Here is a 24,057-nt window from a genome sequence, read left to right on the forward strand (position 1 = left end):
TCTCCATCTTCTTCTTCTTATTCTTCTCTCTCTCTCTCTCTCTCTCTCTCTCTCCTTCTATCTCCCTCTCAAAGTGTGTGAAAAACTATGTTCGAAAAACTTTAAATTAGAAAAAGATTTTAAAATGTTTAATTTAAAAAAGTTTAAATGAGAGAGAGAGAGAGAGAGAGAGAGAGAGAACCTAGGCCCTACAAATGAGAGAGAGAGAGAGAGAGGGGGGAGGAATTTAATTAAAAAGGGGAAGGGGAAAAAAAAGAAAGAGATTATAAGTGAGAGAGGGGGGGTAAGCTTTAATAAGAAAAGGGTGGGAGAAGAGAAAATGAGATATTACACGTGAGAAAGAGCGGAGGGGAGGGGGTTTTGATTGAAGAAAGGAGGTTTGAAAAAGAGAGTAGGTTTGGGAAGCCCTTTGAAAGTTGGGGGCTTTCCGAACTTATAGCGAAAATAATACAGTAGTAAAATGGGGAGGAGAGAGAGAGAGAGAGAGAGAGAGAGAGTGATAAAGTGCGAGAATAATGAGATTTTAATTAAATAAGGGAGGTTTGGGAGGGAAGTTTAAATTAAAAAGTTGAACCTAACTAAAAGAGAGAGAAAGAGAGATTTTTGATTTTAAAAAGAGGAGAAAGAGAAGTTTGTGAAAAGTTTGATTTAATTAAAAAAAGAAGGGGAATAGAGAGAGAGAGAGAGAGTGTGTGTGTGTGTGTGTGTTTAATTAAAAAGTGATGAGGAAGAGAAAAAGAGTGATTAAACATGAGAGAAATAGGGTTTTAATTAAAATACAGTAAGGTGAGATATGTATCGAGATGCTAAGTACCCTTAATACTCCAAGTGTACCTAAAATGCAAAGTGCCTTAATTCTTTTATCTATATTGTTAGTTAAGGAGAGGTGGGGGACGGGTGCCACGTGGCAGCACCCCACCGACCCCACAAAAAGAAAAGGAGAACGCGAGGACAGGTGCCACACATCCAGCATCCGCCCCCGTTCGCAAAAATCGCGCCCATCCCGGCAGAGTCTAGATGTGGAGCGCCTAGTTGACATTAATGCTTTGACAGCGACGAGAACTAGAAGAATTTAAACGCCCAGCGTCTAAGTAGATTAATTAAACGACTCTATGTCATATATGGTACGATGATTTTGAATTAAATCAAGCCCGCAAAAGACGACTCCTGGCCTTCCATTTGTGAGCGCAGCAATGGCGATCCTCATCAAGCTCTACCTTGCAACATACAATGCGTTGCAAGCACTAGGCTGGTCAGATAATTTTCATGGTTCTGGTCTTTCCTAACTTTGCCGTGTGGAGCCTTCAGGTCTCGTGTTTTGGTTGCCAGGGCTGTAGTTCTCCAGAGAGTCCTGTTAGATGCTGCCAGAAGACAGTCCATCGATGGCGCCTTCGATGCTGCCGGAGAGCCCGTGCGTAAGCGCCTTATATATTTCTCTCTGCCTTTGTTCCAGTATGTGCCAGTGTGCGTGTACGCTGAAAAGATAGCATTCCTTTTCTAATGCAATCCACAAAATTAGGAGGTGGTTTTGATTGTGATCTTTCCAGGCATCGATTCCTTACTGCAAAATGTCAATGTTATGCAATGTCTTTTATTAAACTGTTCGGAATGCTTCTGTACTGTGATGCTCAAATAATCTCTTGTAGATGTCACTGGCTTGCAGTGTCGCTTGCTCATAACGCTCCTTTCCTGTGATGCTTAAATAATTTTTTGCAAATGTCAGTGCTTTGCAATTCCGTTTACTACACCATTAATCAGAATACTGCTTAAGTAAGTTCTTGTTTTTGGATTTTCAATGAAGACTCTGAAGTCCAGTCAGAACTGTACTATGATCAAGTATGAGATAAGATATTTTCATATAAGAATTGTTTTCATTCCCACGCAGCATAATGGCAAGTGAGATTCTGTGTACACTCTTCACAAGCCAGAGAAACAGGGCTTTGCATGCTCCTCACAAGGAACTATGAATGCAGGTCTGTTGCAGCTTTCTGCATTCATGGAGGTTGTACATAGCATGACCGGTATGTAATTCAAAGATGTATAAGGGTGTATTTTGAGTTAATAGTTATTGTTCAAGCTATTTGATTCTGTTTCTTGCTTATTGCTTGGTAACTCCAAGGAATTGTACCAAGTGGGGTTCTGCCTTCCCTTCTACAGTGGGGAGGTCGATATCATTGGATTGCAGCTCTCGTCTTCAAAATCAAAGAGGTGCTTCCTGTTGTTACCTCATTGATCATATCATTGTACTCGATAACATAAAAATAAGGTGGACAGCGAATCATGTTCTGCAAGAGGATATCAACTGCTTATGCTCTTCTATATCTTTCAGTTTCTTTATGGGCCTTCTGCAACTTTTGTATGGAAGCATTCTCTTCAAAGCATGTTGCACTTCACAAACCTAATTTGGAGAGAGATTGAGTGATTGGTTCACAAGCACTAAAAGATAGTATAAGCATCTTGTATTCTTATTTACCTCTTATATAGGCAGCATCAAATAAAAAGAGATGTGAAGGGAGCCAAGTCCTAGAGTCTAGCTTGGTTGTACACATTTACCAAAATTATTTGGCTTCTTCTACAATGACCATATTTTGTAGGGTGGATGAGCTTATATGTCCATGACTTCTTTATGTGTGCAACCATTTGCCTTTCAATCCATGTCGGCTTGAGAATGAATTTGGGGCCATTATCCAAGCAAATACTTGTTGGATCCATATTGGGATGAGTGTTATGTAGGTTGGTATACAATGCTAGGTGTTGGTGTTCGTCACAACCATTTTAATGAGTATGCACCAGGTGCAATAACCATCTCTAGATCTTATGCTAGATAACATGGTATAAGTATGTTCTCCTCTATCTATAGCTCGTTACTCTTGGGAGTATAGTATGTGGCCCTTGATGTGTCTTTTGACTAGAGCACTATATCTCTCCCTTTGAACATCTCCTCGAATGCTGCCATGTCTAATCGCAAGGCTCCATTATAGTCCCAAATTGCTATTGTGAGGCTGGCCCTATAGGTCTCACACCGTTATTTGGTTCATCTCTCCATGATCACAACTCCTCCTCCTCTAGAAAGGGCCAATTTGCCCTCCCTAGCTTCCTTAATTCTTGGTATATACTTCCTCATGTGGGCCAATCGGGTTGGTGTGAGGTTTGTCCAAAGACACCCTTGTACCTTTCTATGTTCGATGTTGGGCTAAGAAATCTCTCCTAATCTCTATAGTAGGAAAGTGGAGGATAAGAGTGCACTGTTTCAAGTTCTCCCCCATATTATCATAGGTAGTTTTCTTACCCACTCTCCAAGTAGATGTGTGTGTTAGAATTTGCCAATTCTATGGTCAGTGCCCAATGTTTTAGGTAGCTAGTTTGTAGTGTGAACACAACTACATTTATAAGTTGTGTCACCACTTCTAGAGTTAGTTCTAGGGCTAACTAACTTGAGTTAAGGGAGGGGTTTCGTTTACCTTAGACCTAAGGTTATGCTTTCATCTATCACTTTCAGTTCTAGCAAGTACAACCTATGTTTTTAGCTCACACTATCTACTCTCTCTCTCTCTCTCTCCCCCCCCCCCCCCACCCCCCCTTTATTTCCAATAGTTGGTATCAGAGCTAAGACACATGGGTTTTGTCTTGCTACCACTCAGCCAGTGCCACCCACGTGAAGTCCACTCAGATAACAAAGAAAGAGAAATTGTTGTTTTGGAGTAAGGAGTTGTTATTTTGAAACAGGTATTGTTGTTGTTTTTAGTCTCCACGCAATCTTGTATGTAGTCTTGCACGTAGTGCTACACACATAGCCTCTCTCAGTCTTGCCCGTGATATTCATAGATTTGTCTGCCACCATTTTCTACAGACTTGAAAAAACCAGTGTAGAAATCCTAATTTTTGAATTTGGGAGTTATTTATTTATTTTTTGCAATTTCTCATTTATATTGCTTGTCTCATTCCCAATTTCAAAGACATTTTCAATTTCTCACACTTCGTGTCAAGATATTTTGGGGTTTTCGACTGGCTTTTCCAATTTCTAAAATTTTTGAATTTTTTTCGAGAAAATTTGGGGTTTTTGTCCGATTTGAGCTTCTACGCTTGTGTGAATCTCCATTGAAATTGTCAACATTGAATAATTTCTTTGACATTGGTGCAACAAATTTGGGGCTTTTGTGATTCTTGCATTTGGTATGGAAGCTATCATACCTCTTATACGGTCATGTAGGATCTCTAAAATAGCATGGGATGTTTTGGAGCGCATGTTTGTAGCTCATAATGAAGCTAGAATCTCCTACTTACAGAGAGAATTGGCTAATGCATATATGGATGAGGGTGAGAGCATGATTGATCACCTCACACACTTGTAGGATATCTATGAGCAGCTATTGAACATCGATGAGGTTGTTTTGGATATAGAAATAGTGAATAATGCCACTTTGAACTCACTTCTTGAGTCTTATCTTGGTTTCCACACCTTGCTGAATTTATCATTGGGGTGGGGGAGGGGAGGGGGCCGCAGCCTTTTACTTTTGTGGAATTAGAAGGTGTCTTGTTGCAAGAGGAATAGACTCGGTGAAATGTTGCTATGAGGTCAGGGTATGTTGCCATGCTCTCTAAATATAAGGGCATAGGCAAAACAAAGTAGTTTGTTAACAATGAGCAAATTGCTAATTCAAGATAGCAATTGAACAAGGTTGCCTAAGAGTTAGAGAAGACAAAGAAAAAGGGGAAATGCCACTATTGCAAGAAACTAGGATATTACATTGATGAATGCATGAAAAGGTTGGCTAAGGAGAAGAAAAAGGTCTCTAGTTTGAACTTTGACTGTGCAAGAGATATCTACCACTCGGTCTTCGGATGGGGATGCTACAACGAACTTTATAGAGGACTATGCTTTCTTGATATGTAGTTATGATGTATCCATGGCTGATAGTGCATTTAATGCTATTGCAACGCAACATACTTGGTATTTTAACAGTGGGGCATCCAAGCATATCACTTCGCAGAAGTATTTGTTTATATCTTTGCATTCAGCCCTTGCAAGAAAGCGTACAATGTGTGCTAATAATAATAGCTATGATGTATATGGCATTGGTTTTGTGTTGATCATTGCTGCAAATGGTTCAGATTTCATGCTTCTTGATGTTTTGTTTGTGCTTGGTATCACAAAGTTCATTTCAGCTTTTAAAAAGCATGGATTTCAGGTTATCTTTGAGGATGACAAGTGTATTGTCAGAGACGGAGATGGATTATGCTCTTCGATTGTCATGTACCTTGTATAAGGACCTATTTTTGTTGGACATGTATGAGAGTTGTTCTCATGATGCTTTGGCAGTTAGCACTATTATGCTTGGTATGCAAAATTCGGAGCTTTGACACTCTTGTTATGGCCACATGAGCTTAGGCAGTCTCATGACTCTCCAGAGGTGTCAAATGGTAGATGCTTTGCCTACTTTGGATACTCCACCCCCATGTTTGTGAGGGTTGCATTCTTGGGAAAATGTACTAATTTGCTTTCAAGAAGAATGGTGTAGTGCATACGGTATGGAAATTGTAGCCCATACATGCTGATGTGTGTGGTTGTCATAGAGTGCTTAGTGGTTATTTGTATTTTGTTACATTTATCGATGACTATTCTAGGTGTTGAGAAACATCATTCCGTACAGTTTTCCTTCTTCGTTCCCATTTTTGGTTTCCATTTCCAGCCCCAAAAAGATTTTCTAGGGCCTTTCGAGAGAGTTGGAGCGCCACTCAAGAGACTTCAATGGGTGAGATTGGAGACTATTTGTGTCTATATATTCGGCACCGCCCATTCATTGCACACTACTAACCCATTCAGTTAGTCACTCCCACGTCACTCTCCGACACCCTTCTCTCTCCTTGCCACTATTGCTCATAGCTCTATCAGAGGACATTACAGTTCGTGGTTACCATCCACCATCTCCACTTGGTGTTCTACTGCTGCATTTTATTGCGACGTTCTACTGCGGCATTCTATTGCTGTGTTTTGCATCCTCGCTGCTTCCCTTCCATTAGGTGTCACACCTCCAGTTGGCGTCATTATCATCATAGGTTGTCTTCATTTGTGTTTTTTCAGCCTCTGACTCATCATCACCACTTGGCATCACTTTCAATAGTTGGCATCAGCTCATTAGGTCTACATTTGCAGACTCAGAGGCTCCTTGACTTCTCATCCTTCGATGACAGTCTCCTTGCTCCAAGCATCACCAGTTCTTCCCTGCGTTGTAGATTTAGAGGCTCCTCTTTGACAGTAGTCTCCTTGCTCTAGGCTACACCTCATCATCCTTGCGTTTGCAGACTTAGAGGCTTCTTCGGCAGTCTCCCTGCTCCAAGATATCTTTTGTGCTATGGCACCCTAGTATCAGATTCACTTCATTATTGCATTCATCATCTTGCTCATTTGAGTTTCCGTACACACTTTGTGTTTCTCGTGCAAATCCTACTGTCTCTCCGGTTACTCAGTTGTTTCTTGACATGGTATTAGAGCATACTTGTTTCCTTGACATGGTATGAGAGCCTTCTCATGTTAGTGATTTCTTGACATGGTATTAGAGCCAGAAGTGCTCAGTGAGCCACGAATTCTTTGTATTGGAGAAGGCAAAGGCAGGTTGTAGGTTCCGCATAACATCTGATTATTACTCTACTTCCGTTGCGTCCCTGGGTGATATTCTTCTTCTCACTTCCACCCTCCCTTTTACAAGTTGCCACTTCGGTATCATGGTGTCTCCATCGTCAGATGGCTTGTCTACTGGGTGCTCCTATTGTGGCAAGAACGATCACACCCCTGAAGATTATCGACATTGACCTTGCTCTCTACCCCACCAAAGTATCTACGTTTTCCACCTGGCATTCCTTGTGCTACCTCTTCTTTTTGGGCCACGGAGATGGTTTTGTCTTGGTTCTCAGCTTACTATGCTCAAGACAATAAGCTGCATTCAACGTGCACTAAGTCCTCACGAGCAAATAGAGGCATTAAGACCTCACGCGGCGACAAGTCCTCCTAGAGACCACCACACTGCACGGAGGTTTCCTCCACCATTTTCAGGTCGAGTGGCTACTACGGTCCACATCTCCTCCACAATCCCCTCCATTGCGAGTCTGCGACTATTCCCCACCCTTGGCTTATCCTGAGCATTGTCTCTCTACCCCACCCTCTTCTCCTTAGGTTCAAGAAGACACCTTTGGGTGCTCACTGGCTTTTGCTCCTTCCGTGCCCTAGATACCTTCTTCGGCATGGCCGATGGTACTTCCTTGGTCATCAGACACATCAAAGTCCATGATCCATGAGTGGGGATCCCTATCTCTCTTAGAGGGGGCTTCAAAGGGGGATCTTTTTCCTTTTCCCTTAGCGGCAGCATTTCCTTTTTCTTTGGCTTTAGAGGGGCTCCTACTCCAATTCAGAGGGGGACCCTCCTAGTCTTGAAGTTCCTCACCCACCATCATTTACTTTCGAGGAGTGGCTTTCTTTCAAGCAGTCCTTTCCTTTACTTCTACCCAATCTCTAAAGGATCTATCTTCGATCGGGGCCCTTGGATTTTCAGTCGTGACTTTGTGACTAGGCCTTTGTATTCCTTCCAACATGGTGTCACAAAGCTAGTGGCTTCTCACCCGAGGTTGTGTTTCAGGTTCTACTACTTATCTAATCTCCAGACTATCTTCATAGGTCTCCTTTCAGGTAGTGTTCTCGGATTATAGGGTGGATCTTCTTCTCTTCGCCTCACTTCTCTTTTGTGCTCCTTTTTGGGTCTGAGAGGGGGTGTTGAGAAACCGCATCGTTCCATACAATTTTCATTCTTCATTCCCATTTTTGGTTTCCGTTTTCCATCCCAAAAAAGCTTTCTAGGGCCTTTCGAGAGAGTTGGAGTGTCACTCAAGAGACTTCAGTGGGCGAGACTCTAGACTATTTGTGCCTACTGGCACCACCCATTCATTCCACACTATTGATTCATTCAATTAGTCACTCCCACATCACTCTCCAACACCCTTCTCTCTCCTTGCCACTATTGCTCATACCCTTATCAGAGGACATTGCAGTTTGTGGTTACCATACACCATCTCCACTTGATGTTTTATTTTTGCGTTTTATTGTGACGTTTTACTGCTGCGTTTTGCATCCTGGCTGCTTCCCTTCCATTAGGCGTCACATCTCTAGTTGGCCTCATCATCAACAGAAGTTGTCTTCATTTGTGTTTTCAGCTTTTGGCCCATCATCACCACTTGGCGTCACTCCCAATAGCTGGTGTCAGCTCATCAGGCTTGCATTTGCAAACTCAGAGGGTCCTCATCCTTCGACGACAATCTCCTTGCTCCAAGCATCACTAGTCTTCATCCTTGCGTTGTAGATTTAGAGGCTCCTCTTCAACGCAGTCTCCTTGCTACACGCTACACCTCATCATCCTTGTGTTTGCAGACTCAGAGGCTTCTTCGGCAATCTCCCTACTTCGAGGCATCTTTCGTGCTACAGCACCCTTGTATTAGATTCACTTCATTATTGCATTCTTCATCTTGTTCATTTGAGTTTCTCTTCTCTTCTCAATGTTTGCTGTACCGTCTTTGCGGTTGCTTAGTCATTTCTTGACATAGTATTAGAGCATACTTGTTTCCTTGACATGGTATGAGAGCCTTCTCCTATTAGTCATTTCTTGACACTAGGTACACTTGGGTATATGGTTTGAAGGCAAAATCAGGTGTATTGATGCACTTCAAATACTTGGTTGCAAAATTGGAAAATGAAACAGGTCTAAAGGTGTAGATTCTATGCATGGATAGAAGGGGGGAGTATTATGTCTCGTGTATTTGAGACATTATTGCTTGAGTATGGCATTAATCATCAAGCCACTATGGGGATGACACCTCAATAGAATGGAGTGATTGAAAGAAATAATTGTGCACTCATGGAGATGACTAGATGCATGCTTAAGAGCAAAGGGATGCTACTCATAAGTTTTGGTTAGAGGGTCTTTAGTGCGCAAATAATGTTTTGAATTGTGCACCTACGAAGGCACTAAAGACTATCACATTGTTTGAGGCTTGGCATGGCAAGAAACCAAAGGTTGATTACTTTTGAGTGTTTGAATGCACAGCTTATGTGCATGCAACGAAGGAGCTTCATGGCAAGCTCGATGACAAGGCCATAGAATGTATTTTTATTGGCTATAGTTTTAAAAGCAAAAACTATTGCTTGTATGATTCATTACGAAGAAAGTGTTTGTTAGTAGGAATGTGGTCTTTGCTGAAAATGTAGCCTTTTTGCATGATCAGTTAGAAATGCCAACCACCTATGACTTGGGTGATGTATTTGAAGGCTCCTACGACTTTCTTTGGGGCCTGAGCATGCTGAAAATAGCTAGACAGATTTATCACTGCAAGCTATTACTGCACCACATGCTCCCAAACAGGAGGGATTGGATGATGCTTTGCCTCCAACAGTGGATTATGCAGTACAACAAGAAAAGGCTGATGTAAATGCACCGAAGATGGCTGTTACAGACTCTCCAAGAGAGTAAAGTGGATGCTCCCTTACCTCAATGCATTAGAAGGGCTGCTAAAGATGCATCACATCATGAAGGAGGTGCTCATTTGGCTGGATTTTTGGAAGTAGATGCTTCTTGTGATGAATATGCATTTATGAGCTCACTGTTAGATGATGATACTTCCTTTGAAGAGGCCTTGTTGGATGCACATTGGATGCAAGCCATGCAAGAAGAATTGGATTCTATTGCCACCAATCATACATGGGATCTTGTTTATTTGCCCTGTGGCAAGAAAGCCATTGGAACCAAATGGGTCTATAAACTAAAGTGCAAGGCTGATGGTACTATAGACATGTACAAGGCACATTTGGTAGCCAAGGGATATGCACAAAAGAAGGGCATTGATTTTGAGGAGACATTTGCTCCTACATCTCGCTTGAGTACAATTAGGTGTGTTATTGCAATGGTTGCAAATTATGGATGGAAGATACATTAGTTGGACATCAAGACAACATTCTTGAATGGTGACCTACATGAGGATGTTTATGTGTCACCACCTCTAGGGTTTGTGTTGAAAGGCAAAGAACACATGGTTTGCAAGTTGCATAAAGCTCTTTATGGTTTAAAACAAGCTCATCGTGTGTGGTATGCTAAGATTGATGCTTATTTGGTTAGCATTGGGTTCACAAATATCCAAGTGCACCCACTCTCTACACTAAGAATGAAGGGGGAGACCTGTTGGTTATCATTTTGTATGTAGATGATATGCTGCTCATTGGACCAAAAGAGCATAAAATTACAGATTTCAAGGTTGGGCTGAAACATACTTTTGCTATGTCAAATATGGGCTATTTACACTAGTATTTGGGGATTCAATTCACCCAAAATCAACATGGCATCATCATTCGCAATCGTAGTATGTCAATAAGCTTTTGCATAGGTTTAATATGCAAGATTGCAAGCCTATGTACACTTCTATAGAGCTAGCACTCAAGCTGTCCAGGCATGATGGTGAAGAGATGTTTGATGTTGTAATTTACAACCAGGCTGTTGGTTGTCGTATTATCTTTGCAACACACGTCCTTACTGTTGTCAAGGAGATCTTCAGATATTTGCAAGGTACTCAATCATATGCTTTATTATTTCTCGGGGTGGAGGCTTGTATTTACAGGCTTGCATCGATTCAGATCGGGTTGGTGATTTAGACACTCGGCAATCTACTAGTCGACATTGTTTCTTTTTGGGGGGTTCATGTGTTTCACTGCTAAGTAAGAAACAACGCACAGTGGCTACCTCGTCTTATGAGGCTAAGTATAGGGAAGCCTTTACCGTAACAGTGAAACATGTATGGCTGCCTAGATTGTTGGCTGACCTATAGATCTCTTTGGAGGGTCCTACACCCATTCTTTTTGACAGTCATATTGCTTTTGCAAGGGCACGAAATCTAGTGTTTCATGCTCACATGAAACACATTGAGGTATATTACCATTATATTAGAAAGAGATGCTCTGTAGGAGAGATCGGTTTGTTGTATGTCCCTACATAGGAGAATGTTATTGACATTTTCACCAAAGCACTTTCTTGTGAGAAGTTTGAGGCTTTTCGAAAGTCCTTGAACTTGCTACCCTTTGGTGATTGATCTTCCTATACTTCTATCACATTGACACTGTAGGGAGATGTTAAAATTTGCCAATTCTATGGGTAGTGCCCAATGTTTTAGTTAGTTGGTTTGAAGTGTGAACAAAACTACATTAATAAGTTGTGTCACCACTTCTAGAGTTAATGCTAGAGTTAGCTAACTTGAGTGAAGTTAGGGGTTTGGTCTACCTTATACCTAAGGTTGTACTTTCGCTCTATCACTTTTAGTTCAGCAAGTATAATCTATTGTTTTAAGCTCACATTGTGTACTTTCTTGATGTTCATCAAGGTATATAGTTCCTTGGTGACTTCTTCCACTTGTCATGCATTTTCAGCCCAACCACGTGAACATTAACTGCTCTTACGTTTTGTTTTTGTTCTTCTTCTAGTGTGTCATTGATGATGGTTGTTGTGGATGTATGGGTTAGTTGTTTTCTTTTCTTGGCTACTTGGATCCATTCCTCCAGTTCTTCCACATGCTTTTGAGTTTTCTTAAGCATCTTTGCCCAAGAAGTGGCTTCCTTTGTTGTCTCCTCTTTCTTTTGGAGTTGATGTGTTTTCTTTTTAATTCAGCTAATTTGCTTAACCACATTGGGTTGGATTTCTCTCCCTTCCAACTTGGAGCCAAGCTGCATTTTCTCCAACTTCTTAAGGGATGCAATTTCTTTGCCTTGGACGCCTATATCATTAGTTTGAGCTTCTTGATCCTTTCTTTTAGTTGCTTGTTTACTATATTCAGCCCATTATCTTTCTTTTTTGGCTTTGTTGATGGCATTTGCGATCAATTGTTCAATCTCGACCGATTCCATGATTGTACAAAAGAGAGTGCTAGGGATTGTACTGAAGAGAGCACCTAGTTTACTTTTCGAAACTTGATGGGAAATCACCTGAGAGTATTTCAAACTCGATTGGGGTTATGGTAGGATTGGCAAGAAGGTGTAGCCATGGGTAATGGGGTAGCAATAAAGAGGCTCTAGTATAATGGAATAAGTCATACTGTGCAGCTATCCCACCCCTACCTTGACCTATCTTGCCTTGCCTTACACTTGCTACCCTCATCCTTGTTGAGCTAAAATATGCATTACTTGCTGATTACCCTCTTAAACAGCACCAAAACACACTAAAAATGCTCTTTTAGAGTAAAACCCTAAAATGAGGAGCAGTTCGAGAGAGTTTAGTGGAAACCCTAATTTTTGGGGCACCCTTCCACATCTATAAATAGATAGGTTGCCCCCATTCAGCCATCATCTTTGTTTGTAGGCTACACCAGCCCACCACCCTCTGCTGCTGTTGGCGCCCAGTTTCTGGCCTGCAGTCCGTCTCCATCTACTGTCCAACCATCATCGACTACAGCCACATTATCTTCAGCCTGTCCATTGCTATAGGCGACAGCTCTTAGTTGCTGGCAACTGCTCCAAATTGTCCGAGACTATTGTTCAGCCTACTGTCCATCATCTCCATGTCTGTGCACAGTTTCCAACCTCCGATCGGTGGTACACTGCTGCGTTTACTAGTTTCCAGCCTCCAGACTGTTGTGTTTTGGTGACTAGCCTGTTGCCATTCACTATTCAGCACTCCTACACTCCGACTGGTGGTCACAGACTTGGGATTCGCCTTCAGTGGATGTCACACTCTGACATTGCTCTGCCCTTGAGCACACTGTACACTCTTACATTCATTTACAGCATTCATTCACTTCAGAGTTGTGTTTTCTCTCTCCCTTCTTCTGTTTGTGTTTGAGTCTTTGTGCGAGGCACACAATACGACTCGTAACCGAATCACAATGTCCCAGACACATTCTTCTCCAGTTCCTTTGATGTCTTATCAAGCGTCTCTATCATTGGAGGCCGTGAGACGGCATTATGGACTCGGTGAGGAGGATGACACTCCACCTTCACTAGATTTCACTAACATGACAAAGGAGGACTTTGAGGAGTACTATCGCAACAAGTATGGTGATGTTTACACCTCTCCTACCAATTTTGCTACCACATCCGAACCGGTTGGTGAGACTGGCTACCTCTTTGATCATGGAGAACATACGGCATTCGGAACGTCTGGTGATCCATCTTCATCATCTTAGCCAGGTCCAATGTCAGGTTTGTACAATTCTTTTGTGTTGCATGAATCAAAACCCTTGCCTGTTTCTTCTTTTGAGGTACAGGATCCGGATGGCTTTGCATATGTGAACTTCAATAGAGGGGGACTCACGAAGTAGACGAAATTCAGGTACAGCTACAGCTTCTGTTTTATTTGAGCATATCACACACACTTCTCACTTTCCTCCCATCCCGCCCTCTTCTATATCACACCTCTCATCGTCTTTCCAAAACCTTGGATTACACTCCCCATTTGCATCACATACCCTAGGGGTTGGATCTTCCATCTCCGTTTCTAGCACCTTTTCCTTCTCCATCCCATTCTCTACCTCTTTGCACCATGGTACTTCTTGAGGGGGAATGCCGCCCTTTAACACAGTGCCTCTCACCTTTCAGCACATGAGCACACCCATAACTCGTGGGATGATTGTGATGGGCATCCCCCTCACTATCCCCAGCTTCACATCTCCCATGACCACTCATACGTAGGGGTTTCCATCCTCAGCTTATGGTGCATCTTTACACTCTCCTTGGGTTACACCTATGCAGGGATTTCCATCTTCTGCTCGCCGTGTTTCCATCCCACCTCCTTGGGTTCCTCATGTGGCTACCATGCCCATGCCTAGTCAACCCATCCCTACCTATGGATCTACCTTGCATACTACACGCATGCCTGGGTGGGCACTATGGGGCCCATTCCCAAGTGTACTCCACTCCCCTATCCTACCCATACTATACTTTTTCATACTATCTATCTCCGAGCACTATCACTCCTGTTGCAACGGCGTTACACGAGGTTGTATGATTAAGTCCACAAAAAATCCTCATTACAACCTTATTCAGAGCAGAGGGGGTTGATTGCCTCTTCTTCGGGAGGGACAACTACTAGTGGCAAGAACTCGCTAGATGCGAAGTCAAGCCAATCAAAGGGCAACTCCTCTTCCTCAAATGAAACTAAAGAATCTAGACCTATCTGGCAGCAACTCCTTAAGAAAAACCGGTTTTGGACACATTGCTAGAGAGTAGGCCATGTGGACGAGGAGTGTCGCTCCAAGGCCCAAGGTCCACAGGTTCCGATCTCGTTGCACTTCATGCATCTATCTCACCTTCCTCCCCACCTCGTCAGGTGTTTCCTCGGTAGATCCCTGCTACTGGATGTACGCGATGGTGGCCACCTTCTTCGACTCGCATGTCTCTAGGTCCTTTCGGATACCTTAGGTCAGTCTAGTATTCATTTTTCGCACTCTTAGAGTCGGGCCCATAGGATTCATTATCTTTAGTTTTTCCATTTTTTTGTCTTCTGCTGCATTTACTTACACACATACACATTCATTGCATTTATTTTGAGTTAGATTTTCTTTCTGTTCTGTTTTGCTTTGAAGCATCACGCCACTAACCTTTGTGTTTGCAGATTCTCATCTCTTTTGCAGGGTTTTGTCTTTTAGTATAGGGCTAACTTGTAGGTTGCTTTGGTCCTCCTTGGGCTAGAGATGTGGGGATGCGCACTGTTCCTTTCATGGTTTCATCATCCTAGGAGTGCTTGCTTTTTTTTCAGCATGGTGGTTTCCCCTCTCGAGGCGGATCGTGCAGCATCTCTCTCAATGCTATCATGGCAGTGACTTCTACCTTGCCCTTCTAGCGGGGTGCTTCATCCACTTCATTCACTTTATTTTCTTTCATTCCTTATGGTTCTCGGCACCATATGAAGACCGATATCAAGCTCCTCTTCCTTCTTCGGCATCTACATCCAGGTTGAGAGGGAGTTCCTACCCTTCTTGGTATTCTATAGGCTCCAACACTTTGTCTTCGACATCGGCTTCTCCCTCCCTGTTGTACCTTACCCTTTTCATTGCATGATTACATTATCCTTGTACTAGGGCGCTTGGGCAAGTGAACAATTTTCCCACGAGGGACACTGTCCAAGTGGCACCTACTGCATGAGCATTCTTCAGCATGTAGCATACTTTGCACCTCATTGTGTAGAGGAGCACTTGTGTGGATCCTAAGCTGTTTCCACCGGCGGCTGTTGTTACCACATCACCATCCTTTTTCCTCACATGGATACCTCATCATCTATTTTTCCTCGTTATCGACACCCTGAGTGGATGGGCTAGCTTGTACTGTTTTGTGATGTGTTGGGTGTACCCTCCCTACTCCCGTCTTCTAGGTCAATTTTACTTAATCGGCCGCATCCCATCAAATTTGTGAAGGAAACTGCTAGGGTTTGCATTGAGGACACACAGAGTGTACAACCACGACAGAAACACAAAGAGACAAACATAGACACAGAGAACAAAACTCATTTACGAAAAAAAAAAGAGAACAAAACTCAAACCCTAAACGCAAAACTCAAAACTCAAACACAAAAACGCAAACACAAACAGAAGAAGGGAGAGAGAGGACACAACTTTGAAGTGAATGAATGCTGTAAATGAATGTAAGAGTGTACAGTGTGCTCAAGGGTAGAGAAATGTTGGAGTGTGACATCCACCAAAGACGGATCCCAAGTCTGTGACCACTAGTTGGAGTGTAGGAGTGCTGAATAGTGAATGGCAGCAGACTGGTCACCAAAATGCAGCAGTCTGGAGGCTGAAAATTGGTAAACGCAGCAGTGTACCATCGATTGGAGGCTGGAAAATGTGCATAGTTTGCTGTAAACAGTAGGCTGAAATAGTGTCTAAGAGTGTCAGGGTTTGCAATGCTGAAAACGCAGGCTGGCTGACCCTGGAGATCATGGACAACATACTGAACAGCAGTCTGTGACAGTTTGGAGCAATCGCCAGCAGCTGAGAGTTGTCGCCTACAGCAATGGACATGTTGAAGATAATGTGGCTGCAGTCGATGATGGTTGGATAACAGATGGAGGCGGGCTGCAGGTGGAAATTGGGCACCAACAACATTATCATCCTTGTTTGCAGGTTATATCAGCCCACTCACCCTCACTACTTGGATTCCCTTGGTAAGATAACCATCGCCTTTGTAGTCTTGGTACGCTACTGGGCAGTCAACGTGTACCCTTTGTTCTATGCCTTGGCTGCTTTGGGGTGGGATGCCTTGGGGTACATAAACATCACAATGACTGGCCTAACCTTTCAGCTCAGTTTTGGGCGTGAGAGGGGGTGTTGAGCTAAAATATGCATTACTTGCTGATTAGTCTCTTAAACAGCCCCAAAACACACTAAAAATGCTCTTTTAGAGTAAAACCCTAAAACGGGGAGCGGTTCGAGAGAGTTCAGTGGAAACCCTAAAACGGGGAGCGGTTCGAGAGAATTTAGTGGAAATTCTAATTTTTAGGGCGCCCTTCCACATCTATAAATAGACAGGCTGCCCCTATTCAGCCATCATCCTTGCTTGCAGGTTATACCAGCCCACATACCTTCTGCTACTATTAGCGCCCAGTTTCCAGCCTGCAGGCCAATGCATTTCATTGTTGGCTCAGTGACCATTTTAATCAATTGGATAGCCCAACTTGGGTGCCCACATTTCGGGCCTTGCTAGTTTGTATACTAGTTGTGGCCTTAGTTTGCCTATTTATAGGCAGGCTGCTCCCCTCACTACATTCAGTCATCCATCTGTCATTTAGCCTAAGTCTCTTGAGGACATGGCATTATAGCACCTTAGATTGATATCCTCTCTTCTCGATGATCTCAAGCCTAGTACACTTTTTGGACATTTTGGTCTTGGAGAAATTGTGTGTCTCACAATTGTCTCCTAAGAAAACTCATTGTTTGTGAAAGCATTAATGTGGGCATGCAAGAAACTAAGTATTGAGCTAAAACATGCTTTATAGCTGATTAGGATTTTTAAACAACCCCAAAACACGCTTAATTAATAAAAACCAAAAATTTGATGCACAGTTTGAGAGAGTTTGAGTGGTTTTCCAAAACCTCAATTTTTGGGACACCCTTTAGCATCTATAAATAGACAGACTACCCACCATTTAGCCTTATCCTTTGGTGCAGGTTTCTCTCTCTATCGTGCACATTTCAGCCATTAACCACCTACCATCTGTTGTCTAGCCATCACCAATTGGAGCTCATCGCTATCCAGTCCTAGGCTACTTGTTTTCAGCCAACACGGTGCTGTTTGGAGGTCTCCATTTGCTGCATCATCATAGCACCTAATTAGCCAGCGTTTTCAGCATTTGGTGCCAGGCAACAGGCTATTACTATCTCTCCCATTGGGCGAGTGTTGTAGTACTTGTGTTTTTGTTGTCTAGCAAGACATCTATATCAACACATACCTCTCCTTTTGTCGCCTTATAGTTCTTTGTCTCGGCACTCTCTCATCTCTGATTGGTGGTTACTGCACTTGGGATCTGTCTTCTGTGGATGTCACTCTCCGACACTACATTGCTTTGCCCTTGGGTATTCTACACACTCTTACCTTCATTTATAACATTCACTCACTTAAGAGTTTCTTCTCTTCGTGTTTGAGTTGTGAGTTTTTGCATCTTGGGTTTAGGGTTTGAGTTTTGCTTGTCTCTGTTTGAGTCTTTGTGTTTTAGTTTGTTGGATGTAAAGTCCCTTCGTCTCCGTGTATAAAGTTATACGGGTGTAAACACACCCTTATTATACCCTAACATATAAATATATTTTTTTATGCTTTATGTACCATCACAATCTAGTACGCCTATTTCTTAGTGTTCATTCTTTCTCTCTCTCTCACTAAACATTGCTGCTCTTACTTCTATCTTGCACTTTCATTGCACATTCTTCCCTTCAAATTGGTATCAGAGTTGCGGCTAAGGTGTGTGCGCTTCTCGAAGTCCATGTGGGTCAGCTCCAACTTGTATGTGCGAAGAAACATCAGATCATTAGTTTATTCAGGACGTGCATGTACCTGATAGACATGTGACAGGTCTGAAACTCTAAATTTGTACAGGTGATAGCCTGATAGACACGTGACAGGTCCAAAAACCCTAAATTTGTGCAGGCAATAGTTTTTCCAACAGGTGACAACTGACGTGTGTGCAAGCGATAGCTCAACGACAGGTCGTTGACCAGGCGACAAATAGGTGACAACTGACGTGACTAGGTGGTAGTTCTTATTGATTAGCGGAACAGCTCATGACAACTCCGATATGTCAAGACAATTTGTGTCACAGTTTTTTGTGACTTGGTACACTAAAACAGGCGTTGATTCACGTGTGGAAGCATAGTGAAGCTTTTTCAGCAATTTCATGGCAGAACTTCTTGACATTGAAGAGGCACTTGTTATAGCCTCATGCAATGATGTAGATGTTATGGCAACAACAGGTGATATGCATATCACCAAAAAGGAAGTGATTGATGCCTTACTTTCAACCCATGATGAGCAGTCCTAATCATGGATAGTGGACAGTGGTGCCTCTTTTTATGTTACTCCCTCTACATACACTACAAGTCTCGTAGGCAAGGTTTACTTGGGCAACAACTATACATTTGAGATAGAGGGTGTAGGTACCATTCACTTGGTCCTTGAAAAACCCCAAGAGTCGATTTTACACGATGTTAGATATGTACTTGGTTTAAAGAAAAGTTAGATGCTCTCGAATTTTGTAATGATTGCATATATGGAAAACATGTGAAGTCTCCTTATTACTCTGGTGTCACTAAGAAGTCCAATGCTCTTGATTTAGTACTCTGATGTGTGCACTATGCTTGTTAATTCATATGGGGGTGCACGGTACTTTGTCACTTTTATTGATGATTTCAATAGAAAGCCATGGGTTTATGTGTTAAAGAGCAAAAATGAAGTTTTGGATGCTTTGAAAAGGTTCGATGCTTTTGTTACTCCACAGAAAGGGCTTAAGTTAAAAGCTATAAGAACGGATAATGGGGGAGAGTATGTTTCTAATGAGTTCGAAAAGTTTTGTGAGATGCATGGCATTAAGAGGGAGTTGACAGGCCTTTATAATCCTGCATTAAATGGCATGGTTGAAAAATATAATCCCACACTTTGTGAGAGAGTTAGATGCATGCTGTTCACAACTAATCTCCCGTAGTAGTTCTGGGGAGAGGCTTTGAAAACTGTGGTTCATGCATGCAATTGCTCTCCAAATCGTGTATTGGAAAATGGTATTCCCAAAGAGGTTTGGTTTGGCAAACTTGCTTCATATGACCATTTGCGTGTCTTTGGTTGTGATGCCTTTGTGTATATATCTGTAGATTAGAGGACCACACTAGACATGAAATCCATCAAGAGCATCTTCATGGGATATGGAGATGAGGGAGAGATGGACTATAAAGTTTGGCTTCGTTAGGGCAACAAGCTAGTATGCATTCGAGATGTAGTATTTAATGAGACAAAGTTGCTTTTTTGTTGATTGATGAAGGTGAGCCTTTGACATTTTAGAGAGGCACAATCATGTGAAAACAAGAGAAAGTGGGAGCTTGCTATGCATGAAGAGATGGAGTCTCTATACGCAAATAACACATGGGAGCTTGTACCTTTGCCCAAGGATAGGAAAGCTATCCCTAATAAATGGGTTTTTAAGGTGAAGTGTATTGATGGAAACCCCAAGTACAAGGCACGGTTGGTTGCTAAGCGCTATACACAAAAGAAAGGCATAGGCTTCTTGGAGGTCTTTTCACCAGCGGTGAAGATGACTACCCTTTGTGTCTTATTTGCTCTCATTGCATCCTTGGATTTAGAGTTGGGTCAGATGGATGTGAAGATTGCTTTTCTTCACAGTGACCTGGATGAAGAACTGCAACAGCCCGAAGGTTTTGCTATTCCAAGGAAAGAGTATTTGGTTTATAAGTTGAAACGCAGTTTATATGGGCTGAAACAAGCCCCTAGATAGTGGTATAAAAAGCTTGATATCTTCATGCTTAGCCATGGGTTTAAACGCAGTTATACAAATCACTGCTTATACACTAAAAAGTCTGATAATGGAAGCCTTATTGTACTGGTCTTATATGTGGATGCATAGTTGCCTTCGTACGAACGTACGTTATTGTTCATACCATATGATCCGTACGGTACGTATTGTGAGAGTGTGCAACGGAAGAAGAAAACACGAACACAGAGGAGAGACAGAGAGAAAGGAGAGAATGAAGGAAGAAGATCTGCACTGATTGAAATGAATGCTGAATACAAACGGGAAGGCGGAAGGAGATTGATCAGTCCCTGCACGCAGCCCACAGTGTCAGTGAGGGCACCAGATCAGACTGATGATGATGGCAGCACCACCACGGGGGAGGAGTGTCAGAATCTGCAAGAAGACAAGTGATCAAGTGGGGAGGGGGGCCGCCTATAAATAGGCAAAAGAATAAACTCTAAAAATGCCCTAAAATGGGCGCCCCACATCAGTGACCGAAAAAGTGGCCGGGCAGCCAGTGGCTGCTCACTAAAAGAGGCCAAAAAGAAATACACACAAAAAACAGCAACACATAAACTGACAGAGCTCCTCTGTCTCCTGCCAGACTCTGACAGGAGCTCACAATTAGGAGATGACAGACCGAGAATGAAATAGAGCAGGCTAACACCCCCTCTCAAATCCTGGGAGGGTCTGAAGACCTAACAACCGCATGTGATGAAGCAAAGAAGCCTGAAGCAAAGGCTTCGTGAAGAGATCAGCCGCATTGTCCGCCGTGGGACAATAAGCCACCGCCAGCTGCGAATCCACGATCCGCTCGTGAACATAGTGGTACTGAACCTCAATGTGCTTCGTGCGAGCATGAAACACCGGGTTCTTCGCCAGAGCAAGGGCACTCTGGTTGTCCACGCGCAGCGCCGTAGATCCTGTCTGGGAAAAGCCAACTGGGAAAAGCCAATCTCTGCCATCAAGCGACGGGGCCAAACTGCCTCCATAGCGGTTGAACATAAGGCCCGATACTCAGCCTCTGTAGAAGAAAGTGCCACAGTAGGCTGCTTCTTGCTGCTCCAAGAGACACCACCGGAGCCAAGGGTGAAAGCATAACTTGTAGTGGATCGTCTCGAACCCACATCACGTGCCCAATCAGAGTCACTCCATCCAGAAAGAGTAATCCCATCTCCATACATGATCCCGTAGGATCGAGTCCCCTGTAAATACCGAAGAACACACAAGGCTGCCCTCCAGTGATCCTGTGTAGGAGTCTTCATAAAAGAAGACAACAAAGCCACCACAAAAGAGATATCCGGCCGAGTGTGAATAAGCCAGATAAGAGAGCCAACAAGGCACCTGTAACGAGTGGCATCTGTAAGGGGGACTCCATCTACCAAAATCTTGGACTCAGGGTCCATGGGGCATGAAATAGGCCGACTCTCGGCCATACCAAACTCTGAAAGAAGCTCGGAGATGTACCTGTGCTGCGAGATAAAGATGCCCTGCGCTATCTGATAGATCTCCAGACCAAGAAAGAAGTGAAGGATCCCTAGATCCGTCATGTCAAACTCCTGCTGCAGAATAGCTCGAGTATGCTCCGCCTGCTGAGTGTCGCTCCCTGTAATAATAAGATCATCTACATACAATATAAGCAAAACACAGAGAGAATCCACAACCCTAAAGTAGAGGTTGGGGTCATGATCGGAGCGCTGAAAACCACTTTGTAGAAAGAAGCGGTCAATCCACTGGTACCAAGCACGAGGAGCCTACTTCAGGCCATAAAGGGCCTTCCGGAGCCTGTGGACACGATCCTCCTTCCCCTGCACAAGAAAACTAGGAGGCTGTGAAACATAGATCTCCTCCTCAAGGACGCCATTCAAAAAGGCTGACTTGACGTCCATTTGATAAACAAGCCAACGGTGGTGAGTGGCAAGAGCCAAAATAACTCGAATGGTAGACATCCGAGCTATAGGAGCAAAAGTCTCAAAGTAGTCCAAACCTGCTCTCTGTGCAAAACCCTTGGCAACAAGCCTAGCTTTATGCTTGTCCAAGGAGCCATCTGCAAGATACTTGGTCTTAAAGATCCATTTCACACCTATCACCTTCCGTTTCTTGGGACGCGGTACAAGCGCCCAAGTATGGTTCCGCTTGATGGAATCGAGCTCTGCCTGCATAGCCTGTCTCCAAATATCCTGTACAAGAGCCTCCTCCACTGTGGAAGGCTGTGAATCTTGAAGAATTTGAGACATAAGAGCATAGTTCACACAAAGTGAACTATCGCGCTGGGCCTGTAAACAGGCGGATCTGCGTGGACTTGTAGAAGAAGCAGGAAAGTGAGTAACACCTGAATCCTGCATAAGCCGGCGATACCACAAAGAAATCCTAAGAGACTCCGCCTAATGCGAGGGAGACCGAGTAGTCTTCGGAACCTGTAAAGCACCTGTCGCTGAGAGGGACTCCCCCTTACCAAGTGAAGGTAGATCCTCCTCATCTGAAGAAGGCTCCCCATTGGATGGCGGTGGATCCCTAGAAGACTCCTGAGGGGAGACTGAAGGGGTGGAAGAACTCGAAGAAGAAGGAGTCACATCCGCCAAAGGGGAAGGGGAAGCCGAAGGAGAAGGAAGAATGGGAGGGGGAGGAGTCGATGAAGGAGGGGTGCTAAGAGGTATCCTGGAAGGAAGAGAAGGTTGGGGGGGGGGTCCGTCGATGTCGAAGAAGCACCTGTAGTAGAACCATCAATCGGATCCTCGGAGGCCGAAACCTCATCAAAGATCACATCCCTGCTCACCTCAATCTTTCGTGTCGTCGGGTCGTAGAGCCGATATCCCTTTGTGGTCGTGCTATAGCCCACGAAGATAAGTTGTCGCGACTTAGAGTCGAGCTTCGTCATCCTTTTCTTCTTGTCCACATGGACAAAAGCATCACATCCAAAGATGCGAAAGTGGGACACGGAAGGCTTCCTCCCAAAGAAAGCCTCAAAGGTAGTCATGTCCTGTAATGCCGAAGTCGGAGAGCGGTTGCGAATATGCACCGCTGTAGCCACCGCCTCACCCCAAAGGAAATGAGGAAGACTCCTATGCTCCAGCATAGATCGGGCCATCTCCACCATGGTCCGATTCGCACGCTCCACCACACCATTTTCAGATGCTTATGTTCACATTCCCAAGGCTCATCGTGATAAATTTGAAGCAGCTTCCCGAAGACAGGTGTTTGTTGGCTACAGCTCTCAGTCCCAAGGCTATTGTTTCTATGATCCCGTCAAGCGGGATGTGTACACCAGTCGAGATGTGCGGTTCGTGGAGGTTCCGGCCATAGCAGCGGGTGAGGAGCATCCCGTTCTTGGAGATCCAGGGGAGAGTTGGGCTCCCGAGACAGTTCCTTTGGAGCCCGCGCCTTTTGATTCCGATTCTGTTTCCGATACAGAGTCTACTGTTCCACCGGTCACCCCCAAGGAGTTACCACCGGTGGATATCCCAGAGTCTTCAACTGATGGAGAGAGACGAGGAGAGGTCCGGCCTCCTCCTCGTTGAGCCTGTGATACACTCCGTGATTCAGGGATTGAGGGGGTCCCTGAGAAATGGGAACCGCAGGATGGTCCGCGGCGGTCACGGAGGCACCAGGCACATTCTATGGAGCTTGTTTGCTCTAACTATTGTTTGATGACCCGTGTTATGCAGGATCGAGAGCCCACCTCCGTGAAGGAGGCTTTACAGTCCACACCATGGAAGAAACCTATGGAAGCCGAGTTGGAGGCTATTGAGAGGAATGGCACTTGGTCACTCGTGCCTCGCCCCCCGAATAAGAAGGTGATTGGCGTCAAATGGGTCTTCAAGACCAAGTACCTTAGCGATGGTTCTTTGGACAAGCACAAGGCTCGCCTTGTTGCTTAAGGTTTTGCACAACGCCCAGGGATTGATTGTCATGATACTTTTGCCCCCACTGCTCGTATGGCGACTATTCGAGCTGTTCTTGCTTTGGCTGGCCATAGGAGATGGCCTCTCTACCAGTTGGATGTGAAGTCAGCCTTCCTCAATGGTGATTTGAAGGA

General features: G+C 43.9%; 1 protein-coding gene across 2 annotated transcripts in view; it reads left to right on the top strand.

The window, feature by feature from the left end:
- The first annotated feature begins 1,097 nt into the window (after positions 1 to 1,097).
- LOC148026892 (Protein-tyrosine phosphatase-like, PTPLA) overlaps positions 1,098 to 24,057 on the top strand; it is a 30,028-nt gene continuing 7,068 nt past the window's right edge. For both annotated transcript variants that reach the window (XM_087691417.1, XM_087691416.1), the window contains exons 1-4: positions 1,098 to 1,252; positions 1,330 to 1,415; positions 1,974 to 2,021; positions 2,120 to 2,208. In XM_087691417.1, the coding sequence (XP_087547543.1) occupies positions 1,194 to 1,252; positions 1,330 to 1,415; positions 1,974 to 2,021; positions 2,120 to 2,208 (282 nt within the window). In that variant the 5' untranslated portion in view covers positions 1,098 to 1,193. The remainder of the gene's footprint in view (positions 1,253 to 1,329; positions 1,416 to 1,973; positions 2,022 to 2,119; positions 2,209 to 24,057) is intronic.

This window comes from Lygodium microphyllum, chromosome 13 (genome assembly GCF_053477565.2).
Source record: "Lygodium microphyllum isolate KBCC chromosome 13, Lygodium_microphyllum_v1.1.10, whole genome shotgun sequence".
Classification (NCBI taxonomy): Eukaryota; Viridiplantae; Streptophyta; class Polypodiopsida; order Schizaeales; family Lygodiaceae; genus Lygodium; species Lygodium microphyllum.